The sequence below is a fragment of the Poecilia formosa genome, unplaced genomic scaffold, assembly GCF_000485575.1.
Source record: "Poecilia formosa unplaced genomic scaffold, Poecilia_formosa-5.1.2 Scaffold158, whole genome shotgun sequence".
In the NCBI taxonomy this organism is placed as follows: domain Eukaryota; kingdom Metazoa; phylum Chordata; class Actinopteri; order Cyprinodontiformes; family Poeciliidae; genus Poecilia; species Poecilia formosa.
In genome coordinates, this window is record NW_006800097.1 from 1,184,236 (window position 1) to 1,204,114 (window position 19,879).

General features: G+C 37.5%; 1 protein-coding gene across 1 annotated transcript; it reads left to right on the top strand.

Moving 5' to 3' along the window:
• The first annotated feature begins 1,218 nt into the window (after positions 1 to 1,218).
• Positions 1,219 to 15,310, top strand: LOC103146434 (voltage-dependent calcium channel gamma-4 subunit-like). Its single transcript, XM_007564355.2, has 5 exons — positions 1,219 to 1,976; positions 4,972 to 5,226; positions 7,718 to 7,801; positions 10,141 to 10,281; positions 10,489 to 15,310. Exons 1-5 carry the CDS (start codon positions 1,946 to 1,948, stop codon positions 11,328 to 11,330), a joined length of 1,353 nt encoding a protein of 450 aa, XP_007564417.1. The 5' UTR covers positions 1,219 to 1,945; the 3' UTR covers positions 11,331 to 15,310.
• Positions 15,311 to 19,879: the final 4,569 nt, after the last annotated feature.

The following is a 19,879-nucleotide window of genomic DNA, read 5'->3' on the forward strand; positions in this document are numbered from 1 at the left end:
CAAATACATTCATATTTAATAATATATACATTCTGCTGAGGCTATTTTGCCAGAGAAAAAGAATCTTTTAAAATGACAACCTATGGGTAGGTTCTGAATAAGCTTTTCATTAAACCCAAATGTCTGCAGTAAGGAATAAAAAGATTCCAGCCTGAGATTTGAACCCAAGACCTTCTTGCTATAAGGCAATAGTGCTGCCAACTGCCCCACCATTTTACCCTTGATCTATAAAAATACTTGTGACAAAATGTGAAACGGTCAAAGAAGCATGATTGTCTTTGCAAGACACAAAATGTCAGCTTTCCATTGAGCTCATACAAGGTTGCTTTCTTGGTCATTTCAGCAAAAGGATTTGTGTTGTGAAGTAACTCTGCATCTGCTGTTCACATCAAACAACTTAACATCCCATGCTGCGGTGGTGCAGCTACCTCTCATGTGGATTTAAGATGCCCTGTGGTTTTGGCAACAGCTTGTGAGAAGAAAATGAAAGCAGTAAAACCTGACCTCCTGCCAGAGCTGATGGGGTTTTTCTCTCCAGGAAAAATGTTGAAATGCAGGATGGAAGTTCAGGGTGAAAAGCAGCTGTTCTGTTGGAATGCCCTTGGGAAAGCTGTCAAATCTCTGCTTGATGTCTTGCCTTTGAAAAATTCACATTGTGCAGTTCAAAGTACAATCCAGGGCTAAGTCCTTGTGATTAAGCTATCGCACCAACAGGAAGAAAGTTGGATGGATGAGGCAAGCCAAGATGCTGTGACCGCAGCACAAATGACTCACAAGTCTGTCATCTCTCCTGTGAATGTTCATTCCTCATCTTCAGTGAGGAATCAAACATGTCCACGACAGAAATCCCTGTGTTTGGGCAGCCAGTGTCAACATCTAAGCTTCTCTCTGTGCGAACACAATTTACACTGTAATTTTTCTTTAATCTCAACAAAATCCTCTCAGTTGTTACATGCATCGCTTTATTTCCCCTATCTCAGCACTACACGCTAACAAACACACACACACATGCGGCACACACACACACACACACACACACACACACACACACACACACACACACACACACACACACACACACACACACACACGCACACTTGCCAGCTTCGCCATAGACTTTGGAATTCACTGTTGCCATGGCAATGGACTAGAGCACGCTCTCTCGCATCGCTTGTTCTTTTTTTGCTTTCTCTCTCTCTCTCTCTCTCTCTCTCACTCTTTGTGGAGGCAAACCAGCTTCTCTTATTTACAAGGGGGCTTGCTTTTGCTGTTGGCTACAGGTTACAGATTTTGGATATTTGCTCTTTTTTAACTGACAAAGAAATCATTTTAGATTGAAAAAAGGCTTGTATTCACAGGGAATGCTTTTGCACAGAAGCATCCCCTGGTTTTCATACTCATTTCTCATCTGTTAATCGAATTCACCGCCCACCTCATCTCATCTTCTTTCTTTCAGTGTTTGCTTTCTTCACTTTATATTCCCCGTCCTTTGATTCTGTTCATCTCTCTCTCTCTCTCTCTCTCTCTTTCTCTCTTTTGTCTTTTCTGCCAGTCTCTCTCATTTGCTCCCTCCTCACCCCACCTTCCCAACGCCACCTCCTTCTTGCCTCTCTCAGTTGCAGAAGATGACTGCCATGGCAATTCAATAAGAGGAGCGGACAGCGAGTGAAGCACCCACCACTTGCTAAGAACAAGCAAAGGAGTGCCCAAAATTAAAAGAAAAAAAAAACAGAAAAACAGAGAAAACTAAAAAGAAAAGAGATTGCAAAAGAAGTAGGAAGGGCTCAGATTCGAGGAAGTGCAGTGAAAAGAGAGAAGGAGAAAGGGGAGAGAAAGTAAAGGATAAACGGTGGATGGAGGCGGTTCGGACCGGGGTTACGAAGCTCTCTTCACTGACGAAGAAGAAGAACAGCAGCAGCAACAGCAGCAGCAGGGGGGACAGGAGATGGAGACCAAAGGAAGAAGCGTGCCCCCAGGTAATACACTTGCATCCGCATGTGCTTTTGCATACAACCTACACACATCTGGATTTGTGTAGGTACACATATGACATGCATCTGTATTTAAACAGATAAATAGACGCACATGACTTACTGCCATTCCGGAAACGACCCGCATATCCACATTCACACTGGCTTTCACCTTAAGGTGCAGATGTGTCCAGAGGTCTGGGTTCAGCTTTGGTACATAAAGCTGTGATCAGGTACAGAAAGCTGAGGATTTGGTCATGTTTGGGTCAGAAATGGCTCAAGTGACGGATATTGGTTAGGTAATACAGTTTAACACAGAGAGCAATTACAGTTACATAAGTGATTGTTCTTTTAGTTGAATTTTTATTTGAGTTGTCTTTAGATGCATGTTCTCAACCTGTCACAGCTTTGGTTGGTTAAATCCCCCAAGTTGCTTCTAATTTGACCCAATCAGAATCAAGTGCAGTTAGGAAGAAAACATAGATCTGCTGTGATCTCTTGTTGCACACAGTTAATTGTAGACATTTCATTTTTTCCCATGAAAAAAAAAGTGTTTTATTACAACGTCATGCAATATCAAACACCTTAAAAAATATGCATTTAATTTTTTTTGTTTTGATTTGATCCTTTAATCGTCTGTTTTTACTCCTGCTTATTTGAATAAGGCAAATTAGAACATATATCCACCATTTAAGAAACCTGCATTTCAAAATAGTTACCTTTTAGTTAGGTGAGATGTAATGTCATCAGTTTTAGAGGTCTTAAATAAGCAGTTTAAGTGTGAATAGACGTATGGGAAGCCTGTTGCTGCCACATTGACTTGTCGGGGCCAACATGGCAGCAGGTTGAGCAGAGAAAGAAAAACAGCAAAACAAGTTTCTGTGTTTAAAGCAATAATACAGAAGTTATTTATTGTGTAGAACCATGATGGATGGATGGATGGATGGATGGATGGATGGATGGATGGATGGATGGATGGATGGATGGATGGATGGATGGATGGATGGATGGATGGATGGANTGGATGGATGGATGGATGGATGGATGGATGGATGGATGGATGGATGGATGGATGGATGGATGGATGGATGGATGGATGGATGGATGGATGGATGGTATTTTAAATTACAAACAATAAAAGCTCTTGATTTCAAGATGAAAATGTTAAGTGTTTAGATGAACAAACAACTTCTAATGAAGAACTGATTGAACTTCTTCACCTTAATTCTCTCTTCATGTTGCTGCAGCAGTGAACCCCAGGGCTCTGAAATATTATCTTGTCGTTCTTAATGTATCTTGAGTAATCTGTCACAGTTAAAGGCTGCATCTCCGGCATTTTATTTCCTAAGTTTATGAAAACTTAAATCTGAGACTATTTAGTGTTTTTATAAGCATGAATGAATAATTGAATGGAAGATAATGTGTATAGCAGGTGAAACAGCTTTTGACTTTCACTTTTGACTTCCTGCACAATAGTTAGAATGAATACATCTATGTTTCCCTTTCCTCTCGCCATGCCTGTTGACTCGTAAAGTCAACAGTACTGCACTTTTCCTTTTTTCTCTCTCATTTATCATCATTTTTTGACTGATTTGTTATTGGATTTTTTCCTTTGATATCCCAGCTAGAATTCCAAACAAAATTTCCAAGAGATTTTAAAATGTCTTTGTTTGTTCTACACATTTTTTGTTGAAAGGAAAAGGTCGTAAAATCAGTCTCTGTGGAGATATCCATTTTTAAATATTAGATGCACACATCATGCTTTTACAAAACCTTCACTCAATAAAAAAACATCTTCAAATGAATTATTGAACTTTGCCATACATTAAAGGAAAATAAAAGCTGTATATGCATTTTTAACAGTTTTGGATTTTATTTCAGCACAGACTAAAATGATTATGTCATAAATATGAACCATGATAATAGTAATTATGTCTGCACTTGATACTCAAAACAAAGTGCATCAGAGAACATTGTGAGTTTTATTATTTTACACACCAATACCTTGGGAGATTTTTCAGCTTTGTTGCCTTTAATGAACAGGACAAAAAAAATCTGAATTTTCAGTATTAACTGGTAAACAGGATTCTTGAAAATATAAGTGGTTCATAAAAAGGTCTTAGCCAAGACATACTAATCTACACACTCAATATTATAACATTTTCTTCCAACACTCCATGTAATAAATTACAAACAACTACCAACATTTGTAACTGTCCTGCATCCACAATTGCAATTTTCACATCTTGCTCAAGCGATGTGGACATTTTGTTTCCAGCTGGCTGCACCTGCCAACGTTTCTTCACAGCTTTGGGCTATATATGCTGTGTTTTGATTAAAAACTACTCGAGTGTGCTTACACAGAATGTAGCGAAGGAGTCAACGCCATCAGCAGGTCCCACCAGTCACCTACAGTGGGCCCATCAGGGACAGTAGATGTGTTTATGCATCTAAAGCTAACAGTTTAATTTATAAATAGAGGAAACAACTGACAGCTAATGGCTATTTTTTAAGGCTTTTTAAGGTTTCCCATCTTTTCTAGAGAAAAAAATAAAATATAAGCTTTAGATGGCTTCAAGTAAATGTAACGTTGCTCATTACACAAATCTTGATCATTAAAACAGTGTCAAACTCATTTACTTAAAATGCAATGCTGAATAAATTAATGACAACATTGAATCTAAAGCATCATAAGAAAAAAGATCAGAATAGACAATAGAGTGGGTTGTTAAATATATTTGCAAGGCAGACAAGCCTCTTCTGGTTCTAATTAAAGGTCAATAGTTACCTGATGCTCTTCTAAACAACTTATTCTCTTCCACTTGACGTTTTATCAGCAGGTGGTTTTTATTAACATTCAGCACTATTTAGCTAAAGGTGGGTGAGAGAAAAACAACTGAATGCAAATCAATATAAGTAGTCATCTCTGTTTGTTGCATTTTTGGGAATCAAACTGAAAAATGAAAAAAACCTTCTGATCCTTTTCCGGTTTTTGCATTAGACGTCAGTTTCCTTCCACGCCCTGCGATGGTTTGGTGGGAACGAGGCATCCAGGTGCTGTTGACCACCATGGGGGCCTTTGCGGCATTTGCACTCATGACGGTGGCCATCGGCACAGATTACTGGCTGTATGCCCGCGCATTCATCTGCAACAGCACAGCCAACTCCTCCCAGGAGGATTCCTCCAGCAACAAGGACAAGAAAGACCCCGGGGCTCTCACCCACTCTGGCCTCTGGAGGATTTGCTGCCTTGAAGGTACAGCTGGTTTCAGAATGTAAAATAACTGTCTGGTGTGATAAGTATGTATTTTTATGTATTTAGTAGCTGTGTGGGAAGGATGAGGGACTTTTTGAGATGAGTGTGCTCATCAGAGTAATCAGACATGACATAAATAGGTGTACAATCACAGACACATACTACAAACAGTACCCATGTGATACATAGACTTGTTGACATTCATCTACTACTAATGTTTTAGTCATGGTAAAGGATTCATCAAATCGTGACCATTTTGTTTTTCATGGCTGGAGAAAAATCAGAGCTGTGGTCAATTTAAAAAGACAACAGAAATAGAACTGCAAGCAATTATGCCAACCCACCATGCATTGACTATTTAGTATTACCACATTTTTCATAGCACCAAATTAGATCTTGTTTACAGAAGCACTCAGGCCTTAAAGTTGTAGCCTCCATGCTTTTTGACATCAAGGTGCTGATAAAATGTTTTTGTTTCTTGTTTTGTTTCTTAATGTTGGGAGGAAATTTCAATTTTTTTTTGGAAAATCCTTAAATTCTCTAAATATTTTTAGAGGAACTGTTTCTTGACATAACATTAGAAAGACTTTAGATTGCTAATTAATGTCCATGCCTTCATGTCCTTTGCTCACTCTGTGGGCTTTGGACCTTAACAACACAGTAAAAAAGCTCACAGCCAGAAACAAAATCCTTCTAATATGTTTAGCAGAACAAAGAGCAAACGGTACAGAGACGTTTGCATAAATTAGGAACTATTGCAGTGTATCCTCTGTTTTAACATTGTAAGCCTTCCTCACGCTGTCCATGGTGCTGAAGAAGCAAATTGCTTTGTATGAAACTAAGTTATTTCTGCTTCTAAATCTCGTGAGTAATAACCTGCCAATAAAAGTAATAATAATTTAAATTTTCATTCAGTGCTTGTCTTGCCAGATTTGACAAAAGAGTCACCTGGTGATTTTTTTTAATGTTGAAGGATATTACATTGCCATCAAAAGGTGGATTCCCTTTTAGGCTAATTTGATATTTTAGTGAACATTTTTAATGTAAATTGTGTCTATAATCTGTGATCTCTCCTAAAAAATATCTTGTTGTAGTGTCAACATGTTTTTGTTTCTTGGTAGATTTTTTTATAAGTACTGCTCAAGCCTTTGGAAACAGGGGATGTTTTACTGTTAGGTAAATTCATATTTTGACCATATGATTTTTTGCAAGATTTTGACTCCAACCTGTACAATTTTGAATTGTACAGGTCAAAATTACATCCATTTGGATGCAAATGGATTTAAGCAATTAGGTGATGTCTATTTGTGTTTAGGTTGGTGTGGCCTGTGATCACCATCATATGGCAACATTTTCCTAGTTACTAAGCAAGATATATTCCTCGGGTAAAGTGGACCAAGTAGGATTTAACTGGTTCTGAAAAGGCAAAAATTGTAAAATGTCCTTCAGAGGGACTAATAATCTCAAAATAGTGAAAATATTGTGTGTGAGTACAGAACCATTAAACATTGTTTCAAAGAGTCAAAAGCGCCCAAAGAAATGTGGTAAGAAAAAAAGACACAGAATGAACTGCCAATGAACTTGAGACGGATAAAAAGATACCAGAAACAATAAAGTCCTGTCATAACTGCAATCTACCTGAAGAACCCAGATGTACAATGTGTTCAGTAGTCAGAGACAGAGGCTTAGTATGGAGGGCTGAAACTCAACCACCACTGACCAAACTGTACGCTGAAATAATTGAAGACTGGCTAGGACATTTCTAAATAAACATTTTTCAAATGAGAATGGAGTGACTCTTGACAGGCCAGATGGATGAAAGTGTTATAACTGAAGAGGAAGTAGTTGGAAGATTTTGGGCAGAAGGTGGACTCAGAATAATCAGAATCTTATAAATAGACAACTTTGATTAGGCAGAACAATGCTGCATTGAATAAACTGCGTAGCTTCTCAGAAAAAAGACTTGTAAGATGAAAGAAAAATGATATTGTTTCCTTTTCACCTGACATTAATCATTGTGGTCCCTCCTTAAACATTAGAAGCAAAGAAACTGACAGACGCTATAAATTTAACCCTTCTGTTGTTGAAAATATGGATAGTTATGTTAGTGACTGGTTTTATCTTTATGTCAGAAAAGTTTATTTGTAAATTTTGAGTTGTTTGTTCATTTTGTCCTTTTAAAAATATTCAAATCAACAAGTGAGATGAAAAAAATTCTCTTTTTCTTCCAGTTGCATAATAATTTTGCACACTGTTGATTGTCCAATAATTGTGCTCATACAGCTGTTCTCCCACAAAAAGCAAAAATCTCACTTCTGCTTACTTAAATATGCAACTACAAGGCTTACTGAGATCTTGGACTGATTACAGGCATTCATGAGTAGATATTTTAGAATAAAATGAATCCTCAAAAATACAGCTTTGTACAAAGTGTACTTCCAATTCCTTCATCATTGTCTCTTCCTCATCCTCCCCTCTGTGTTGTGTTCAGGCTTGAAGAGAGGTGTGTGTTCCCAGATCAATCATTTTCCCGACGACGCAGACTATGACCAAGATGCTGCAGAGTATCTGCTTCGTGAGTAACGCTTACAAAATGCATCACAAATTCACACAAAAAAATGCATCGAGACATAAATAACAGTTCAGTGGCGTACGCACACACAGCACAGCGAACAGCACGCACACTTGCACACACACACATAAATGTTTCAATTGCGCAACGATACAAAAAGGACCAGAATGGGGATGGTGGGCGGACACCAATGCACGGATGTCAGATTCAAGCAAAGTGTTGCTGAAGGTGTGTGTGTGTGTGTGTGTGTGTGTGTGTGTGTGTGTGTCTGCAGGGTTTATGGATGCACAGGTGCATGGGGCTTTGAGTCTGGGGGTGTACACAAGGCTGTGGTTTTCACAGATGGATTGAAAGAACAGTCTTCACTGATAGATTATATTAGCCAGGATTTATTGTGTTTCAACATCCATTTCTCTATTGTAAGTGCAGATCCATTTTACACCACCATTAATTTTTTACTTTGCAAGGCATGTATTGCATTTATGTTATGTAAAAGTTTATATTTCTGGGAAGGCAGCTGGGAGGCTAGTGTGTTTTAGTTTTCTAAACTGAATAAACTATTATGTCCAGTGCACCTGTCACATTGTTGCATAATTATTTTGATTTGCTTAATGATGTCATGAAAAAAATGCCTTTTTACCTTTTTTCAATCAAAAAAGCAAAACTAAAGTAAAAGTAAAATATTTATCATTTAAGTAATATTCAAGAGAACCTTATGAACATGTAGATGTTATTCTTGTAAACATCAAATGTAAAACCAGGAAAGCCTGTAGATTTCTTCTTTTTTTCATTGTTTGAGCTCCTTGAACCTTTATAGCTCCTGAACATCTGCTACATTTGGCCCAAACTAACTTATTTAAGGCTGCAGTATTATGTTTACAATTTTTTTAAATAAAGAAAGACAACAAAAATGGATAACAAGCAACTATGGTAACACTTTATTTGAAGGGGGTTGAATACGACTGTCATAACACTGTCATAAACATGACATAACACCTGTCATGAACATGAATAAGCCTTCATGAATATTTATGACTGTTGTCATAAAGCATCATTCGGTAAATTATGACACTTTTATTACAAAGCTGACATTATTCAAAATGTCTTTGTTATGACAACTTGACATTAACCAATAAATCATTACTGTTTAAACTTTACCTTTAATAACATAAAGTTACCTCATTTTTAAAGTGCAATCAGTAATACTTTTATAACAAATTTATATCAGTAATGATTTATTGGTTAAATATTCATGAAGGCTTTTTCATGTTCATGACAGGTGTTATGTCATGTTTATGACAGTGTCATGTCAGTCTTATTCACCCCCCTTCAAATAAAGTGGTACCGAAACTATTTTTCTTGATTTTTTTCTATTTTTTTTCCACAATTAGCCCAAATTATCTTTGGTGACCTAAGAGTAGAATTTATCTGTCCAAAATGTAATGATGAGTGGTCTTATCCACTGGCCACTCAACATCAAGTTATCTTATCCTTTTAGCAGAAAAAAGTATGAAATGTTGAAGCTTTGACTTCTGACAGCTTTGGACTTTGAATTACATTCAGCAATCTTCTCTGAATACAGAGAATGCTCATTGATAACATTTAGAGAGGCCCATGATGCTTTCATTCAGACATTAATCATTTTTTTTTTACTTTTATGCAATCAATTAAACTGTCAGGAACTGGGCATCAACATGAAACCATACTAGACATGATAAATAGTAAATAAAAAATGTACTAATCAACAGAGTGTCAGCAGGGCAATTAGCTTAAGTTTGGCAAACAGAAGGTTGTGAGTTTGACTACAAATTTATTTCACCTACGTTGATCTAGACCTGGTCAAGACACTTAACCTGAATTTCCCCTCTAAACTGTCATTCGTGAACATTGTGTGACTGTCAGTTAATTTTAAAGAATGTAAGATTATAAAATTAAAAAATGCTAGAGTATGCAAGTTAAGTCCGTTTACAATTTCATCTCATGTTACATACTTTTAAAATGACAAATTCTGTTGTGTATCAGGATTATATCTGACATTTTAATCCTCCCTAATGTCTCCTGATAATTAACATTTTAAAGGATGAGATAATGTAATGCTCAGTTTCCAGAGCTGTTAAAGAGACTGAGAGCTGGATTTTGAGGTTTTTGGTTGTTTGGTCGACAGTGAAGGAAAAACTCTATTAATGTTTCAAGTTTCAAAGGGAGAGATTTTCCACAACACCAGAATTATGTTTTATGATTAAAAAAAATGTAGTGTTGATCTTTTGGGAGAAAAAGTAGCATCAACTGTGGATCCTGGCCAAAACTGTCTGAAACAATAATGTTTCCATTGCCGTCTGCAGGTGTGGTTAGAGCTTCCAGTATCTTTCCAATCCTCAGTGCCATATTGCTCCTGTTGGGCGGAGTGTGTGTTGCTTCCAGCGGCTTCTACAAGAGCAAAAGGAACATTATTCTCGGAGGAGGAATTCTTTTTGTAGCAGCAGGTAAGACTGGAGCTTTACTGCAGGTATTTTTCTACTGTGAGACATTAGTGAGATCAATAAATTTACAACAAAATCCATATTGACATTCTTACCACGCCTGCCTTTTTACAACTGAAAAAGTTGTCCAGTGTGTCAACTTGCAAAGTCCCATAAAGCTGAATACGATTTGTGCGAAAGGAGCACATCAATTTTTTTCTATCTCTCTAGGGCTTAGCAACATCATTGGCGTGATAGTATACATCTCTGCAGCTCTCAGCGACATTTCTCCAAAGAAAGATGAGGATAAGAAGTGGCACTACTCTTACGGCTGGTCATTTTACTTTGGCGGTCTGTCCTTCATCCTGGCTGAGATGGTTGGAGTCCTGGCTGTCAACATCTACATTGAGAAGAACAAGGAGCTGCGCTGTCGCTCTCGCACTGACCTCTTCAAGAGCACCACGCATGCCATGCTGCGTCTGCCCAGCTACCGCTTCAGGCGGCGCTCCCGCTCCAGCTCCCGCTCCACCGACCCGCCCCGTTCACAGGAGACGTCCCCCGTTGGAGCTTCCAAGACCTTCACTCTTCCTCCGTCTGCTCCTCCCTTCTCTGTTGCCACTTTGCCCAACCCACACCACAGCAGCAGTGGCGGGAGTGGTGGAGGTGGTGACATCTCCATGTACACCCTGTCAAGGGACTCCAAGCTGGGGAGCCTGGGAGGAGGCGCCCCACCTCTCTACGGCACAGTGGACCGGGCCACGCTTTATCAGCTTCACAATTACTTCCCGAAAGATTCCAGCGGCAGCAGTGGAGGCGCAGGAGGAGGGGCGGTGATAAGCAGTGGTACGCTCCCATCTCACTCTAAGTCCAACTTGGCGGCTGCAGCAGCTGCTGCTAATGCTGCGCCACTGAATACCTCCACCGCAGCTGCTGCGCCGGCCCAGCCAGCCCCAATCTCAACAGCTACAATGGAGCGAGACAGGGGCAACGTTGGAACCCTGGACCGGCTGACAGCCAAAAGGGACAGGGATAGCAACTCCGATACACTTAACAGGAAAACAACACCTGTTTAAAATGGAACCTCAGAGAGAAGGGCCTAGAAGGGCCTCAAAAAGTATAAAAAGTTAGGGCTTAAAATGGGTGGGCAACATTTCAACAGTAAGGGTTGTTGTCCTTGAGTCTGGGAGTATCTAGCTGCCATAGATACAATATCATAAACAGTCATAAAACGCCTAATACTCTGTGGACATTGATGACAACTGCCTGCCTTAAAACAATCGAAACATTAGAGTCAGTGTTTTTTTGTTTTTTTTTTCAGTTTACTTTTGTTTTCTCTTTTACTAAACCAGTTGTGCAAATCTGATAAAATAACCCCAGAGACAGAATAGAACAGTTCATACCTTTAATTGCCCGGGTATGAATCTGTAGAGTTTACTCATGTAATGTCTCATCTGGCTTTTACAATGTCCGTAAGAGTTCAGAAACACTCAAAGATGACCAATAATAAGACGTGCCAAGATGATACAAGCCATAGTTTTGTCACATGTCTGTTCAAAGGAACAGAATGTCACAAATGATTGCCACGTGAAGAGCTTTTCAGGGACCAATTCTAGATCCTAAGTAGCTGCTTGACCTCTGGTCCACAGAGTAACACCTCACTCACATCTAACCCAATGTTAATGTCACACAAGGGAGCAGTGTGACTCACTACAAGACCATTTATTTTTAATGACATGTTAGAGAAATAAATGTGTCCAGGTCAGACTTCAAGCTTCACTTTGAATAGTTCTGTACTCTCTATCACACTGTGTCTGCCTGGCTAAAGCATTTCTACCATTTGAGCTTTTTCACAATTTCTTTCTTTATAGTCACAAACTTTACTGTATTTTATTGGAATTATATGTGCAGCTAACACAAAGTAATATATAAATGTGAAGTGAAGCCAAATTATGCATCTGTGGGGGAATTCCCCCAGATGGCTTTTAAAGAATGTTACGCCGATAAAAGTCTAAAACTTATTTTTACGCTACTAAGTGAAATCCAGCTATGTTAACTTCCTTCAGAAGTCACCTAATTACTGAATAATTTGTGAAACTTAAAGTCACTGTCAATGCACCTTTTCTATGCAGGCTTCACATACGGAGATATTGCTGAGCTAATATGACCCCCAGTTTCACCATCAGACAGGTCAGGGTTCATGTCAAACATTTCAGTTCCCTTTTCAATCCATCATCTGAAATAGAAACAGAACAACTACAAAGTTGTCAGGACATGGAAAAAGCAGCCGTGACCCATGGTAACTCTGGAATAACACAAAGTCGACCTTTATTGAAAAGGTGCAAGAAAAAAAAAGTTTAAATCAAAGCTTTCATAGGACATGTTTATGGCAAATCTGAAGGAAAGTTGTGATTAGATGAGACCAAAAATGACTAAAATCCAAAACACTACAGCTACAAATCAATATGTCACATCATCACTGCCCACATAAACATTATGGCATCTGAATCATGCTTTTAAATTCTTTTCAATACCAAATCAAGCCATACTTTTAAGATTTGTGTTTGAAACCATTTTAATTTCACCATTATGCATAACCATGTATTTATTAATTACTCAAAATCTGAGTAAATACTTTAGAGTTTGTGACTGGATGTGACAAAACCCAAATCTAGTTCAAGAGGTATGAGGACTCCTGACCTTATAAACAAACAACATAACCTAATATTCATTTATTTATTGTTTAAACAAGAGACTGTTAAAAGTGCATATATGCCCAAACTGAGACTGAACTTAGATTATTATTTTTCCGGTGTCTGTCAAATATTTTGTCTTTTCTTGTGAAACATCAGGATATCCAAGATATTGTATAGGTAAAGTTAGGGAAGGTATCAGCTGTGGTAAAGTATATTTTTTGAAACGATCAGCTGAAGTTTCTCAGTTAGGGAATGATCATAATTGCAGCTATAAGTGCAACGGAAATTAATTGCAGATCACGAGTGAGCAGCTGCACTTTTGACTCTGCTCATAAATTATGGTCACGGTGTGTCATCAGGAAGCCTCAGAGTCAAAGGAAGTTTTATTCTCATAGAGAGAATGTTGTGCACATTATATGATATTTAATTGGTTTAAATGTTTTAGGGCATTTTATGGCTGTTTATGACAATAATTAGATACTGGAGGCTCAAAGGCAGCATCTGTTGAATGTTCCTGCTAAGGGCTGAAAAAGCAAGCAACAGGCTGGGGTTGGGATCAACTTACACTCAGGGGGTGAAATTTTATTTAGAGTCAAAAGTTAAAAATTACAATCATCTGTTGCTCTGTACAAAATATTGACTTATTCAAACTATCTGTGTAACAGTAGTATCTAGCACATCACTAAATAAGAGAATTACAAGAAGTTAGTCAAATTTCAGGTGAAGCACATTCTACAGGGTATTTTTAAGGTGGTATACTAAGTAGTTAAAATCTGAAAAATAAATTTCTGATTTGATTTTCCAGACATTCAGCACTAGACTCTTAGATTGTTTTAAGTTCCAGACTGATGTACAGAAATCTGAATGCAGTTTGAGCTGAACAAATTAGCCCAACTCTTGCTATTAAGAAGGAAGAGAAAAAGAGCTTCTGCTCCAATTCCTCTTCCCTCTGTCTTTCTATAGCTATAACTATATACTGTTTAACAAAATAGAATAATAAATGTATAATGAAATTGTAGAAAAAAATCCACATATACAAAAACACACAAAGTCTGTAAATGGTAAACTTTGAGTTTTGACATCATTAGTGGACATGAGGAGTGACGACCATCTCTAGGTTACAGGAGATTGTAACTCTTTGAGTGTTGCCATCATGTTCTTGGTGTTTTTATGATCATGCTGGTTGTTGCAGGGTATTTATACATTTAGATGACATTGTTTTTATTTTATTTTCACAATCATCTTCATTTCTTTTCTCCTGCTGTTGGAATCAAAAGTTGTAGTGTCACATCAAAACTGGTGCATAGAAAGAGGACGGTTAGTGAGTCTACATTTTCTGTTTTTATGAAATACCTTTATTGTTGTCTTTGCATTTGTTTCCGCTGGGAGAGGTAAATTAACATTTATACTCCAGATCTGCAATGTTCTGCTACGACCCAACGCGCTCGGACTGGAAACTACCCAGTTCCAGCCTGTGTGGCTAACTGGTTAACAGCTAACCTGGATCAACTCGGGGTTACGTGCCGTGCTCAAGAGCACATCTATATGTTGTTTTAGAAAAGTGTTTACTTATTTTCTTTCTTCAAACCATCTATTGTTCTAATAAATCCATGATAATAAATGGGCAAATTTTAGTGCACTTTTTTTTCAAAAATATTATGCTTTTCTAACACATATGTTATTTTACTGAAAGTGTAACACTTTGTTTTACTTCTGTTTTATGCTGTGGGTTTGACTTTTTAAAATTTTATTGGATTATTTTTTATCAAATATTAGGATTGATTTTGTTCTCTATTTATAATTTGTCTTCACTTGTTCTTGTTAAATGTCTATTGTATCTTACTTTGGTTCCTATCTGTTTTTTTTTATCTTTTCTGTCGTTCTTCCACTTTTTTGTCATCATTTCCTTGTAGGAAATGCATAGATGTTTTACTTTTGAAACATAACCAACGTAGCCTAAAATCTGTGTTTTTTATTGTTCTAACTAGTGTATACCTGTAGGTGATAGAGTTTATATTAATATATTTATTTTGCTGGTGGTATGGATCAATATTCTTAATGTCATATTGTTTCAGAATTCTAACTCTTTTATCTTGGGACTAAAAAGGTGACAGTGGTCCCTGCGACAGATAGTTGGAAACCTTAGTGCTGGCAAAGTGAGCTGCCTGTGGTCTGTGTTGGTAAAGCTAAATGTGTTCACACAGTAAACATTAAGTACAACAAGTTACATCTGTTATTTCTAAGGCACAATTGTGTGTAAATACTGAGATGTAGGCATGGGCTGGTAAATTTATCACTGTTTCTTGGTACTGTGGCATTTGTAAAAACAACAACAAAAAAAAACAGTTTAAATAAATTTGTATAACATGATCCAATATCTTCTATGTAAAGCAGATAAGCACCAATTATCACTGCTCCTGCCACAATAACGCCATGTGTGGTGCTCCTATAGTTTTCTTTTTCCCACTGTTGTCAGAAAGGAAAAAAAAAATATGGGTGTCTTCTTTCAACCAAGAAAACACTCAGCAACAGCTGAGTGGCAGCAACAGGTATTGCTTTTTGCTGCACACAAGAGAAATTGCTTGTCATTCTGGCACTTTCTCTGGCAGATTTCAAATTATACAGAGTAATGACAATGTTTTGAAACTAACATTTTAAACTTTGGTATTCCTTGATACCTGGTACCCACCCCGTGCCTACTGACATGTGTCCTAAGCTTACATATGTTTTGTGACGTGTTTGTAATAACTTTGTCTGCTAGACATTGTTTTCTTTTATTTTATGGTTATGTACCAATGTTAAAGCCATTCTGAGGCCAATGTGAAAACCAAGTTCCTTTTCCAGCACTTTGGCTACTGACACGAGCCCAACTTGAAACTCTTCAGAGAGAAAACTGAGATGGATTCAAGAAAGGAACACTACTGATAAAAGGAAGCAATACAATATACAGATTCTCTCTGGAAAAGACAAAAAAATACAAGTATATACAAAATATAAATATATAGATATATTCAATAAAGTTCTCTATGTATAATTTCTTATGTCCAGTGGATTTTTTACAGTAAATGGTTCTAGTAATGTTCAGCTGTCCAGGTAGAAAAATAAACAGGAAAGCATGGAAACAAGTATAACAACTGAAATTATAAATATAATTTAAGAACAATGTTAAGATGATAACCCATCTGCTTATCTTTGAGAGCCCAATTCAAACCAAATATATTTTAAACCCTACAATGTATCTGCAGACATGAACACTGGACACAGGTGTGTGATGGGTTGAATAGCAATAGATTTGATGCTAAAGGTTTTAATTGGCTGGTTTCCATTATCATCTTTCTCTTTGTGCAGCAGGAACAAGCACAACTATGTTTTGCTTTATTATACTCCCATTACTCAACCCCCCAATATGCAACACACTCTCATTTTTATAACTTGCATCTGACTACCACAATATTTGGCACTGAGGATCTGATTACATCTACTCTTTCATGTTTGTTGTATACAGTACTGTGTAATAATACAATAGAACTAAAATCATTGCCAACTTTATGTTTATTCATCTTACATTTGCAAATTCTAATAAAGAGTGAGAAGGTGCACTTCTTCAGATCATTTCATCAAACTTCTTCAACCAAACAGTTATGTCAGTGGTTTTATCAAACTAATTGGAGAAAACCACCCAGAATGAATAATTCGATTTGGATGTGATTTGGTTCACATGCAGATCAGTGACGGATGATTCAATCTGCCAAGAACTGGGAAGTTTAGAACTATTGGTGGTGACATGTCATGACTCAACCATCAGTCATCAATGACTATAGTCATGTTGCCCTGACATCTTATATCATGAAGTTCCTGCAGAAACTCCTGTTTCCCCAAAGTAAGTAAACAAGCTAATATCAGGATCCCTGGCAGGTTCCTTGTCTCTGTGGATTTGGAGATGAAGAAACAATACACCAGGTTCAACAAACTCATCATCTAGACAAAGCAGGCAGCACTGTGATGAGAATGTTCTTGGATTTCTCCAGTGGATTTAACCCAATTCAGCCTGATTTGCTTAGTCAGAAACTCCAGAAGACACAAGTGGAGGCCTCAACAATTACCTGCATCAATGATTGCCTGACAGGCAGATTTAGAAGCTGAAGGATTGTGCGTCAAACTAGGTGGTCAACAGCAAAGGAGCACCACAGGGTGCTAGGCTTCCACAATTTATTTTCATTTCGTATGTATGAGACTTCTAGCACAATACATCACCTGGAAAGTTAGCTCATTGTTCTGGCCTGGAGTTTAAGGGTGGAAGAGGCTTCTGGACAATACAAAAGATTAGTTTGATTTTAAGAACATAAAATGTGTGTTTCCTAGAGTCTATTTCCCACGGTTCTTTGGCTGGTAAGAGCTTCCATTCTGTAGTCTGTGTCCCAAATTAAACAAAGCCCAATACATGCTAACGACTTAGTCCGTCTACAGTTAAGCTCTCCCATGTGGCACCTTGCAACAATGTTGTCATGCATATAGTAAGAGTCAATTTTAGATATAGCCTTGTGTCAGCCTATGAGTTAACTGGACTCTGCCACCTGAGAAGACACTTCACATTTTAATTTCCTCACGTCATTCTGTTTGAGGCCTGCGGTCTGCATGTCTTGTCTTTTTATAGTCTGGTGGTGAGGAGCTCATGCCTGCAGTTATTGATAACAGCTTTGGGCCCATGCAGACAGGAAAGGCATTTGATTGAATTTGTCACTGAACATTTCATGTCTGTTTTACACTTGACCTCAAATCCTTCTTCACTTGCAATGAGTTAGATCCATCAGTGGAAACCCAGGTGAATTGTGGAATTCCAATGGCAACCTAACCATTCACAGTATTTATCTTGTGAGGTTTGCAATCTACACTGTAATGTTACTCACAAAATTACATGGAGCTAAATGTGGTTTAGTAGAAGGAATGGAAAGAATAGTCGTCTTGCAGTCCAGTTGTGAGCTTGATATCTGTGTGCTCCTGTAACATGTTGATACTCCCCTGGCCAGGCTCTGGATCTGAAGTTGCTTACTGAACTGTGAATTGGTGCACAAGGTTATAAGTGTAATTGGGTGAATGCCGTTCTAGTGTGAAGCGATCATTATGACTGCAAAAGTGCTGTAAAGAATTCACTCCATTTACTATTTCTAATGGGATTTTTAACAGTATAGTTTAGGACTTTTAAAGTAAGATTCTGTTAAAAAGTTGGAAGAGATTATTATCTTACTATCAGCGGAAAACTTTTCTGTCCTCATTTAGTTTCCTGCAGGATGATGCTATAACAGCAGGTTGGCAAAATAAGCTATTATCTTAAAGGAAGTTTGATCTCAAAATAGCACTGTAGTTTATGCACACTATATTTTTCACCTTTAAATTATCATCACATTTCCATTGAGTCCTTAATAAATTAAATTAAATAGAAGCCAGTGATATTCAACGAATATAAGCAGGTGGAACTTTATAACCTTTATCAAACACCTGCTGAGAATAGAATATGTAAAGCATCCATAGAAACCTGCTGGTAAGCATGTAAGAAAACAATAAAATTAAATAAAAAAGGTTTTCAGTGTCTCCTTTCTTAACCGTGATCATAAAGTCTTTGCTCAGTTATTATTTATTTATGATGTCTGAGTTTTACTTGCAGTCTCATTATTTTTGTCTTCGGTGTTCACTCCAGAAATAATGGGAAGAATTTTTATAACTTTCAAAGCACTGCAGCTTAAATCTAACCTTGACAAAATAACAATCAAAAACAAGCTAAGCACAGACTGAAAGCTAACCCCCACGACTCACTTATTTATTTATTTATTTATTTATTTATTTATTTATTTATTTATTTATTTATTTATTTATTTAAGTTTATTTAATAGGGACAGACACATAGACACAGACAAGCTGAACAGAACAGCAGTTCCATTTTTGCGTTATACTGCTTATAGCAACGGCTAATTCACAGCACTTAACTCTAGATGGGCTTTTAAACAGTACATCTTAAAACTAGTAAAAATTGAAGTAACAGTCATTTAAAATAACAACATAATGTTGACAACATCTACACAATCATGCATATAAAACAGTGAGACTTAAAAGTGACACATAGAAGTGTAAAGACTGAGGGGTCTTTACACTTCCCAACAGGAATGCTGATTATGCTTAATTTACTCTTAACATTGGCATTGTTTCAGTTTTTCCAGTGTGTGATTGTAAAATATTAGGTGCCAATATGCAAAGTGTCATTAAACAGGTTGTGCTTCAGAGTTTGGTTGTCTTTTTTGTAATTAACAAGTTAACTGTGTCTTGTTATTCCAGAACATGTGCCAGAGGGAAAATCGTGCTGCTAGAGGTGGGGGAGTATGAGAAAGAGCAGGGCCTATGATAGACTGCTGACTCCAATACACGTACATTTTTACTGCAACGGATACAGGCTCAATTAAGTTTATGACATCTTCTTTTATCCTGAAGGTGCATAATCTGATTCTTTGTAGGGTAGTAAAGCAGATCTGGTGACGATTGAGCTGCATGATATAAGGCATTCAGCATTGAGCAAGTTCAGGCTGTGTACATCTTTATATTTGTTCTTTGTGATGCAAATAAGCTGATAAAACGGTATAGAAGCAAAAGCAAGAGGGCAACGTGAGCGTGTTTCAACAAATAAATTTGAGTATGTTTGTAGGCTCAGCTTTTCTCCAGGTTTGTGTTTCTCTTGTTACGTCAGTCCTATTAGCTATGGTCTATATTTAGCAGACGTTCTTAGCCAAACAGCGTGGGAGAGAGTTCTGAGAGATGTGAGCCTGGAAAGAGGTCAACATGGTGACAAAGATGAGCTGTGAGCAGTAAAAGAGCCAAATGATCAACAAGTGATCAACAAAAAGCAAATCTCAGACAAATAATTCTATTCTATTCTATTCTAT

Coding starts and splice junctions, on each gene's coding strand:
- LOC103146434 (XM_007564355.2), top strand. CDS start 1,946: ATGGAGACCAAAGGAAGAAGCGTGCCCCCAG. Junction 1,977..4,971: donor AGGAAGAAGCGTGCCCCCAG/GTAATACACTTG, acceptor TTTTTGCATTAG/ACGTCAGTTTCCTTCCACGC. Junction 5,227..7,717: donor GAGGATTTGCTGCCTTGAAG/GTACAGCTGGTT, acceptor TGTTGTGTTCAG/GCTTGAAGAGAGGTGTGTGT.